The following is a 10,835-nucleotide window of genomic DNA, read 5'->3' as shown; positions in this document are numbered from 1 at the left end:
GTGTTGTCTTTCTTTTCCTGTTCTACCAAAAAAAAAAAAGGTCTTTGAATTTCCATAAAAAAGAAAGGTCTTTCAAAAAAAAATAAATAATTTATTAGTTTCTTAGTTTTTATCTAATTAGTCTCTCTATTTTTAAAAACATATTTTAAGGTCCTTATTTTTTTATCAATATTAACCTTGTGGTCCTTTTATCTATTTTTTTAGATTTTTAACCGAATATATCTTAGCTTTTAGGACAACCACAGTAAAATACAAGTTGACCATATTATTCTGTTATTTTATATATATCTGTTTATGCTAAAATGTAACGATTACAAGTCTAAAAAAACTAGACAAAAGGACCAAATGGTTAATATTGATAAAAGTTAGGGACCTTATACTGTGTTTTTCAAAATAGAAGGACTAAACAGTGTGTTAGGTAAAAAGTAAGAGATTAATAAATTATTTACTAAAAAAAAGGGTCTTTGAAGCAGCCTAAACACATCTCCGTCTCTTATTTGATTTACAATTAGACGTTTGGTTCACAAGGGGTAAGAGAAAAGGAATCAAGAAAGAGAAACTAAAGGAAATGAAAGGAATAAGCATTAATTCCCCTATGTGTTTGGATATGTTTAGGAAAGGGAATGAGGTAAAGGGAATCCAATTCCCTACATGGCTTGGGGTAATGACTTAACCTAAAGTGGGGTAAACCAATAATCTAAAATGGATAAAGGGAATGAGTTTTTTTTAAACAAACAAGAACAAAAAGAATGAAACCCTCTCATTCTCATTCCCATTCCTAAAGACCCCGAACCAAACGTCCCCTAAATATACAAGGGATGAAAGTTCCAAACATTTTTCAAATATTTTTATTAAATTTTGGGTAAAAAAAAAAGTAACACATCCAATCCAAATATTACATAATGAAAAGAAAATAATTCCTTTTTAAATTACTATAGTTGTTACATTTGACAAGCAACCAAATTCCACTGCTATTGTTTAATCCTCTCAATGAAGCCAACCATTTTCTCCAAATTTTCTCCATCTGCCAACACAATTTACAAGCAAATTAAAATTAAAACTTATGGGAGATAACAATGATAATGAAATATTAACAAAACCTATAATATAACTTTTTTTACTGAAAAAAGAAGAAGTAAAATATAAGGAATTAAAAATAAAAATAATAATTTACGGTTGCAATTTTAAAATAAAAAGAGTTACCAAGTATTGGCACAGTATGCCCCTCAAGATGATGAATGAGTACAGGGTTTACAAAAGCTTCTGCCAGATCAATTCCCTCTTCCTTTACAATATCTGTTTCCCCTGCACCACAATTACACTTGCATCCTCTTATTTTAATTTAAATATTCATTTTCTGGTTTCAATTCATTTATTTTAGGATTAAGGTGCAAAAATACCCCTAACGTTTTGGGTCAGAAGCAATTTTTCCCCTAACGTTTGTAGCCAAGAGCAATTTTATCCCTAACTTTGTCAATTTCAGACACTATTATAAAATACAGATATTTTTGTTCATTATTTTACACCAATTGCATATCAATTCATTTTAAAAAAAGGATTTCATGTTTTTTTGTAATTTAATAATAGAATTGGAGATTAATATTTATAAATTCGGTGAATTTTTTGATTTTTTTTGTCTAATTCGTATAAAAGACAATATATTTTTTTATTTTTTTTCACATCCCAACATATGTTTATGATTTGTTACTGATAAAATGGCACACGTGTGAAGTGTAGATGATAAGATTCATGACCGAGAAGACAGTTTGATGAATTATTTCTGAAATTGACCCAATTTATCAACGTTAGGGGTAAAATTGCTCTTGGCTATAAACGTTAGGGGTAAAATTGCACTATTTTAGACATTAGAGGTAAAATTGCTCCTGATCCAAAACGTTAGGTATATTTTTGCACCTTAACCTTTTATTTTATTATCAATGTTACTAATTGTAACACGGTACAATGAACAGAAGCTCACATAAAAAAAAAATAGTGACCAAACTAAATTAGTAAGTTGTGTTTTAAAACTGTAAGAAAAAAATAGTATTTACACCAAAATGGAAAATATCTATGTTATATTGAATTAGATTGTTAAAATAATTATGTAATAATATAGTACCTATGAAGTGGAGAGAGGGACAGTGAAGAGGGGATGAAAATGCATTAGCAGCCAATTTAGGAAGGCCTGTTAGCATTTTTCCACCAAACTTAGCCCCTGATATTAATATCAAAAACTTAAGCTTTGGAACCTTATTTAGACATACTCCATCTTTTTGCATCCCTGGAACGGCTGCAGCTAATACTGCACCCTGAAATAATTAATTGAAGAATAATAAATTCAATCAAAATTCAAATGTGAATTAAAAAACACTTAAATTACCTACCTGGGAGAAACCAAGAAAACCATCAAAAGGTCCATGCTCTATCATGTAATTTTCCAGGTAATTCAGACATTCTTCAAAATTCCAATACTCACTATAATCCTATAAACATAAGAAAGAATTTGATTGAAGTGAAATTTTCTTCTGGATTTGAAATAACAAGGAAAAGGAAAAGGAGAAACCTCGTTGCCTTGAAACCATTCGTAGGAAGGAGGATCGTGATTGGATTTAGGTTGAGCTGAAAAAGGAGCATCAAGAAACACAAGATCCAACTTTTGTCGTACAATTAGAGGCCATCTGTCTACTAGTTTCTTGAGAATTTCAGCACTGTTCCTGAATCCATGAAGGCACAGAATTCTGGGTCTTTTATTTTCCATCCAAATCTAGTCAACTCTCGTTGCTCTACAATCAATAATGGCATTCTTTGGACAATTTCATCATGGGCCTAGATGGCGATGCAAGTGGTGCTACTATTATCAAATTTCTCCCCTTATTGAAGATTTGAATAAAGAATTGCTGATTACAGTAGGAAGAAGCAAGCTCTTGAGCTTGAGAGAGAAGAAGAAGGAGAAACGTTTGGGTTTCTTTCTTGTAAACAGAAAAGAAAGTAAACGCACAAGTACAGGAAAATGGAAGGGCTTTAAGTCTTCCGAATACACAAAGGTCAAATATCCAGGGGGCACATGCGTCTTTTCGCATAAACCAAGGGCAGTTTCGTCATTCTCAAGTCTGTGGTATATTCTAGAAAAGCTTCACCAACACATTATGCTCCTTGACACACATGATCACTCCACAAATGCATCTCCACCATTAATCTTAAAACCTTAAGATCAATGGTCCAAATTAGAACACTTGTCATCCTCTTTTCTTAACTACCAAGTTTACTTGATGGGCACCCTAAACATTAGAATATAAAATGTAATAGTTAGGAGCTTTGTTTTTAATGAGAATTCAAGGATTAATGTTAAAATTACCTCATTCAATTCATATGGTATCAGAGCAAAACTGAAGTTTATCCTTGAGTAGACTTCAATGGCTGTTCCCGTAATCAATACCGGCAGCCCCTACCATCTTCCGCCGAATGAAACTCCGGCGTTGTCCCTCGTCTCACAAGAACTCTCCGGGCCTAACTACCACCAATGGTCTCGGGCCGTCAAGGTTGCTCTTATGTCCAAAAATAAGTTTGCCTTTGTGGATGGAACTATCAAGGCGCCACCTTTGGATGATCCGATGTACAATCAATGGAAGAGATGCAACAACATGGTTATCTCATGGTTAAACCATGCCATCGCACCATCCATTGCCCGTAGTGTCATGTGGCTGGAGAAGGCAGAGCAGATATGGGTGGATCTGAAGGAGCGCTTTGCCCAGGCAGACTCCTTAAGAATTCTGGAGCTTCGACGAGAAATTCACAGCCTGAAACAAGGTAATACAAGTGTCACTGAGTATTACACCAATCTAAAAATACTCTATGACGAGCTACTGAACCTACGACCTATGCCACAATGTACCTGTCGGACGGTGTGTGGTTGCGGCGCGTTCAAAACATTGAGGGATCAACAGGACGCGGATCAAGTGATCACGTTCCTACAAGGATTGAATGAATCCTATTCCACCATATGCTCTCAGATACTCCTCATGGAGCCCTTGCCATCGCTCAACAAAGTTTACGCCTTATCCATTCAACATGAACGGCAGATTGGCTTTGTACCTGTCAAGCAAACAGAGGGAAATGAAGGAAGTCCGTTTGCAAGCTTCACACAAGGAAGACAAAATGGTAACCGCAACAACCCGAGGTATGCAAACAAGAAAAATGGCAAAAATACATCCTTGTGCATTTTTAGTGGAAATACAGGACATACTGAAGATATTTGCTTCAAAAAACATAGTTACCCACCAAACTACGGAAATAAAAGCAAAGGAGGTCCCTTCAGAACTAACCAACCCAAGGCCAACTCAGCGATTAATCAGGGCAGAGATTATGGGGACTCGGGCGAAGAAGACAGTGGGCAGACAAACGCAGAATCGTTCACTCTAACCAAAGACCAGTATCAGACGCTTGTTGCCTTATTGCCTCTGAGCCATTCAGGAAAGGCCCCAGCCTCAGGCAGCAGCGTCAACACTTCTGTCAAGGGAGACAATTCTGGTAAACGTCTGAACCCTAATCTTGCCCCATCATGTTGGATAATAGACACTGGGGCTACGGACCACATCATTTGTGACACAAAATTATATTCTTCATGCACAAGAATAGACAAATGTTGGGTAAACCTGCCTAACGGTGAAAGGGTTAGGGCAGAGCATATTGGTACTGTGGTTTTAAGTCCGCAACTTGTTTTGCACAATGTTCTATGCATACCTGCTTTTGATTACAACCTCATATCAACTAGTAAACTACTTGATACTGGCAAATTATGCATCGTGATAACCGGGTCTGTGTGTGTGATACAGGACACAACAAGTGGGAAGAGGATTAGCTTGGCTAGAGAACATGAAGGCCTTTATTACTTAGATTATCCATTACCTAGTAATTCTGTTTTTTCAATTAAAGCAAATGTATGGCATCAGCGTTTTGGCCATCCCTCCTACGAGAGGATGAAGGGCCTCAACCTGCCTTGTAACGATTTTGATTCATCAAAAGGAATGCCATGTGACATTTGTCAAAAAGCCAAACAGAAAAAAATCCCATTCTCAAACAGTCATACCATAGCCAAACAATGCTTTGATTTAATACACGCAGACATATGGGGTCCGGCAATAGAATCACACTCTAGCAAACGTTATTTTCTAACGATACTCGATGACCATAGCAGGTATACATGGGTAACATTAATGCAAACAAAGGGGGAAGCAAGCACAGCATTACAACAGTTCTGCACATACGTTAAGCGACAGTTTAACAAAGATGTAAAGATTATTAGAACAGACAATGGCCCTGAGTTCATCATGAGGGACTTCTACAACGAAAAGGGAATCATTCATCATACATCATGTCCGGAGACACCACAACAGAACGGAAGAGTGGAAAGAAAGCATTTAGACATTATGAACACTACGAGGGCCCTCATGTTTCAAAGTTCATTGCCCAAGGAATTTTGGCCAGAGGCCGTCAGTCATGCTGTCTATCTCATAAACAGGTTGCCTTCGGCACCAATCCTAGGGCTAACACCTTACCAAAGGGTGTATGGGGAGAAAAGCAACACAGATGACCTCAAGATATTCGGATGTTTGGCTTATGCATCATCGCTGGATAGACATAAGGGCAAATTTACAGAAAGGGCAATCAAATGCGCCTTTATGGGGTACCGACTCGGCACAAAGGGGTTTAAACTCCTAAATTTAAACACTAACATGTTGTTCTTTTCCAGGCACGTCAAATTTTTTGAACAATGCTTTCCATTTTCAGAAGGCAAATAAGAGACAGAGAATTTCTGTAGTGAAGAAGAGCTAGACTCCCTACACATTGCATCCATAACAGATGATGAGGAAGAGACCCCAGATACAGAAACACAAACAGAGATTCAAAACATCATGCAACATGTTGATGCCACACAGACGGAAAACCATGAGCCCACAGAAACACAATTCACAAATAATCAGGCAATCCGGGAAAGACCACAAAGAACCAGACGTGCGCCAACTTATCTCAGAGACTATCACTTAGCCTTGGCTCAGGGATCATCATTGCCGTGCTCAACAAACTCTCCACACGATCTTTCCAAGCATCTTTCCTACGAGAAGCTCTCACCAGCCAAGAGAGTCTTCTCTCTTAACCTTGCTTGCCACAAGGAACCTGCATCATACCAAGAGGCTAAGTTAGATCCTGACTGGATTAAAGCTATGAACAATGAGCTCGCGGCTCTGGAGTCTAATCAAACATGGAGCCTAGTTACCTTACCCAAGGGAAAGCGGCCCATAGGATGCAGATGGGTTTACAAAATCAAACATAAGGCGGATGGAAGCGTCGCAAGATATAAGGCAAGGCTCGTAGCGAAGGGGTATACTCAGCAGGAGGGAGTTGACTTCACAGCCACCTTCGCACTTGTTGCAAAATTCACAACCATTAGAATGCTTCTGACCTTAGCGGTAAATAAAGAATGGCACATACATCAACTGGACATAGACAACGCTTACCTATATGGAGATTTGAGTGAAGACGTTTACATGGCCCTACCTCCAGGGATTGAACCACAACACAACGGACAGGTTTGCAAACTCAACAAAGCCTTGTATGGGCTCAGGCAAGCTGGACGGCAATGGAACGCAAAACTAACTGCAACCATCAAACAGTTTGGGTTCACACAGTCTGTTGCAGATCCGTCGTTGTTTACCAAGAAGGAGGGAGGCCACACAACAGCCATTCTAGTATATGTTGACGATGTTATATTAACAGGAAATGACATGCATGCCATTTCTCAGGTCAAGAGGCACTTAAATGACATCTTCAGTATCAAGGACATGGGCACCATCCATTATTTTCTTGGCTTCGAATTTTCTCGCAGCAAGCATGGCCTCCATATGACACAGAGAAAATATACGTTAGAATTATTACAAGAAATGGGGTACGTCGACTGTAAACCAGCCTCGTCCCCGGCATTACCAAATCATAAGCCAAGTCAAAACCAGACATTTCTACCAAACAACACATCCTACAGACAACTTATTGGCAAATTACTATATCTTACGCATACAAGACCCGATCTCTCCTTCATAGTGAACCAATTATCACAACATCTTGTGCAACCAACAACGGATGACCAAAGTAAAGCTCAGAGGGTGTTACGTTACCTCAAGGGGACGATAGGCTTAGGGATTTTCTTCCCGGTACCCAACGACCTCCAATTACAGGCCTTTACAGACTCCGATTGGGGAACTTGCACAGAAACAAGAAGATCGGTGACCGGATATGCAGTTTTCCTCGGATCCGCCTTGATCTCATGGAGATCGAAGAAACAAAACACAGTATCACGATCTTCATCGGAGGCGGAGTACCGCGCCATGGCGTCTACCTCTTGCGAACTCCATTGGCTCACAAATCTCCTCTGGGATCTTCATTCACCGCCGGAATCAGCCTCTCTCCTCTTCTGCGACAACATATCAGCCATGCATATATCTCAGAATCCCGTTTTCCATGAGAGAACGAAACATATTGACATTGATTGTCACGTTGTCCGTGAAAGAGTTCAAGCAGGCCTCATCCGACTCATGCCCATCCCATCGGCTTTGCAGCTCGCCGACTTGTTCACAAAAGCACAACATGCACCACAGTTGCGTTTTCTCGTAAGCAAACTAGGCTTGAAGAACCAATACCAAGTCTAGTTTGAGGGGGAGTATTAAAGATTTGAATAAAGAATTGCTGATTACAGTAGGAAGAAGCAAGCTCTCGAGCTTGAGAGAGAAGAAGAAGGAGAAACGTTTGGGTTTCTTTCTTGTAAACAGAAAAGAAAGTAAATGCACAAGTACAGGAAAATGGAAGGGCTTTAAGTCTTCCGAATACACAAAGGTCAAATATCCAGGGGGCACATGCGTCTTTTCGCATAAACCAAGGGCAGTTTCGTCATTCTCAAGTCTGTGGTATATTCTAGAAGAGCTTCACCAACACATTATGCTCCTTGACACACATGATCACTCCACAAATGCATCTCCACCATTAATCTTAAAACCTTAAGATCAATGGTCCAAATTAGAACACTTGTCATCCTCTTTTCTTAACTACCAAGTTTACTTGATGGGCACCCTAGACATTAGAATATAAAATGTAATAGCTAGGAGCTTTGTTTTTAATGAGAATTCAAGGATTAATGTTAAAATTACCTCATTCAATTCATACCCCTAAAATACTTTAACCGATCTTGATGAGTCGATCTGCCTACACATCTTCCTTTTACTGCTATATGGAAAGTTACTCGACGTATTGTTTGACGTAAAACAGATAATGGATTTGTTTTTGTCTGGTAGTTTGGATAAATAAAAGGAAAAGTAAAAAAAATAAATCTTGTGATTTGTCCAGTTTGTAGAGACAATTTTACAGTTTAAATGTTTACAAATATGTACTTGTAGTTTGTGAAGTTTGCGGTTAAAATAAATATGAGTCAAATTTTCATTGAAGCAATGTTTATAGTTTAGTTGATTTGCAAAGTCACTTTAGGTAGTTTACAAAATCAGTTTTTTTTTAAATGATAAAGTGCAATTTTATTAAACAGCACAAATCTCCTTAGATATTACATAAAAAAAAACATTGATTAATATTAAGAAGAGTCTTGCAATCTTGAATGATGCTACCAAACTCAGAAAGATTAGGACGAATGCTATCAACAACAACTTTAACATTCGTCTCAAATTCTACTTGAGAAAAATTGCGAGAAGTAACTCAAAGTAAACTTTTCCGAAGGACTAGAGCTTCCACAATCTTCGGACCATGAATACCAATAACCACCCAACTTCCACAAACCCGAAAACTCCCATCCTTATTTATGAACACAACCGTTAAACTGCAAGCATTTGCATGACAAAAACTAACATCATCAATATTACACTTGATGAAGTCGTCCTTCGGACGCTGCCAACAAACAAACACATTAGAGGGGATGTACCGAGTATTAGGTCCACGTGCTTGGCATCTTCCCAAGCAGAGTAAAATAAACTAGAAGCACGAAAGCCTTTAGCTGGCGAAATAGAGTTGTTATTCCACAACAAGTTGTTACGTTGTTGCTATATGGTGTAGAGAACCATCACCGTTTCAATAAACCACATCCACAGAAGCTAATAAGCAGAAAGCTAACAATGAATATGCTAAATCATCAAACTCACCACTAGGGCAAGGCAGGTTGCTGCACTCCAACAACCCACCACGTAGGAACAAACCACAAACATGTGCCAGTTGTACTCATCGTTTAACTCACATAAAATACAACTAGGTGGGATCGGAACATGACGAGCTCGAAGCATAGAACGAAAATGGAGATTACGTTAGGCAAGTTATAAAAAACTTGATTTTTGGAGGAAGGTTTAGGCCCATAACACCGACCACCTGTCAATAGAATTTCTATTATGAAGAAAACCGTCTAAAGCTCTGTAACCTGACATTTAAGAATAGATATCATCTTTAATAAAATTTCATACAAGGCTATCGAGGATATTTCGAATAGAGACAACAATGTTACAAACTAAATAAGCATCTTTATCATTGAGAATAGAAGAAATTCGATCTCTACCCCAGACATTAGATCCAAGAATCAACAAGTCTGCCGCCTTTAAGTTTTCCAAGCCTAGAGCACAAATTGATCGAACACGAAAATTATTCACTAGAGAGATCCACAGGTCTTGCCACACATTAATATATTGCCTCCCAAACCGAAGAATGTCAATAGCATTTCACACACTCCTCAAAATGAAAATAGGATTAATGCCTAATTTGGAAGAAAGAAAAGTATCACGAGGAAAGTATTTAGCCTTGAAGATACTAACCAAACTATGAGTATGAAAGGTGAATTTTCAGCCTTGCTTACTAAGAAGGGAAAAATTAAAAAGTTTCAAATCACGAAACCCAAGACTTCCTTGATCTTTGCCTCTACATAATTTAGACCAATCAAACGAGTGGATATTTCTTCCGCCATCAACCTTCGAACCCCACCAAAAGAATTCATCATTTTTTCCGGCTCATCACAGATAGATCGAGACATAAGAAAGGTGCTCATAGAGAAAGTGAGGGAGAGCTTGAGCCACAGATTTAAGAAGAATATCCTTCCCGACATTAAATAGAAAACGAAATCATTAGCTACCAAACCACTTCCTGAGCCTATCAATAGAAAAGATTAAAATATTTCTCTTCAATCTTCCAATAAAAGAAGGAAGCCTTATATAACGACTTTCGTAAAGAGAAATGAACCTGGAGCAAGTTATCGATAACTAAATAGAGATTCCTTTTGACATTTGATACTTTCTCAAATTGATAGCTTGACCAAACACTTCTAGATGCCAAGATATCAAACACAATCTTGGCTTCCGACATCGAGGTTTCTATAAGAAAATTATCATCTACTAAATAGGGAGAGCACCCTTGCATATACGACAACCTCTAATAATACATACAAAATAAAAAAATTTAGAAAATAACGGATCACTCTGATGGGAGGCAAATTATTAGAAGCACATGGTTCTCCATGTCAAATGGAGGATCTTCCATACATATTTTAACATGTGTAATAGGGACCCACACATTTTATAAAAAGCTCCACTATTTTAATTATTACGTGAGGTCATAATACACGTATTTAAATTTGAATTGGAGGTCCTCCGAATGACATGAAAGACCCGGTGCTTAATATAAGAACTCCTGATGAGGATCTCTGCTCGGACCAATGGGCCCCACACAGTCTCCATTCACGACCAAATGAAAACCGACTCTAATAAGAAGAGCTATGGCTTCCAAGAAAAAGCCCAGTCAACTTATGA

General features: G+C 38.1%; 1 protein-coding gene across 2 annotated transcripts; it reads right to left on the bottom strand.

The window, feature by feature from the left end:
• Nucleotides 1–819: 819 nt before the first annotated feature.
• Nucleotides 820–2,991, bottom strand: LOC136228725 (rhodanese-like domain-containing protein 6). Of its 2 annotated transcripts, XM_066017186.1 has the most exons (5): nt 2,564–2,991; nt 2,385–2,483; nt 2,120–2,309; nt 1,204–1,305; nt 820–1,024 (listed from the first exon to the last, which is right to left on the bottom strand). In XM_066017186.1, exons 1-5 carry the CDS (start codon nt 2,756–2,758, stop codon nt 972–974), a joined length of 639 nt encoding a protein of 212 aa, XP_065873258.1. In that variant the 5' UTR covers nt 2,759–2,991; the 3' UTR covers nt 820–971. The 2 variants fall into 2 exon arrangements, with proteins under 2 accessions (XP_065873258.1, XP_065873259.1); XM_066017187.1 differs by lacking the exon at nt 820–1,024 and having other exon boundaries at nt 1,204–1,321.
• Nucleotides 2,992–10,835: the final 7,844 nt, after the last annotated feature.

The sequence above is a fragment of the Euphorbia lathyris genome, chromosome 5, assembly GCF_963576675.1.
Source record: "Euphorbia lathyris chromosome 5, ddEupLath1.1, whole genome shotgun sequence".
NCBI classification, from domain to species: domain Eukaryota; kingdom Viridiplantae; phylum Streptophyta; class Magnoliopsida; order Malpighiales; family Euphorbiaceae; genus Euphorbia; species Euphorbia lathyris.
Note: the sequence above shows the minus strand (reverse complement) of the source record. Positions and strands in the feature narration are given on the sequence as shown.

What these genes read in the sequence shown, in the direction of transcription:
- LOC136228725 (XM_066017186.1), bottom strand. Translation starts at nt 2,758, where the DNA reads ATGGAAAATAAAAGACCCAGAATTCTGTGCCTTCATGGATTCAGGAAC. An exon ending in AATGGTTTCAAGGCAACGAG is followed by an intron (nt 2,484 to 2,563) that starts GTTTCTCCTTTT and finishes TTATGTTTATAG; the next exon opens with GATTATAGTGAGTATTGGAA. An exon ending in GCATACTGTGCCAATACTTG is followed by an intron (nt 1,025 to 1,203) that starts GTAACTCTTTTT and finishes TTGTGTTGGCAG; the next exon opens with ATGGAGAAAATTTGGAGAAA.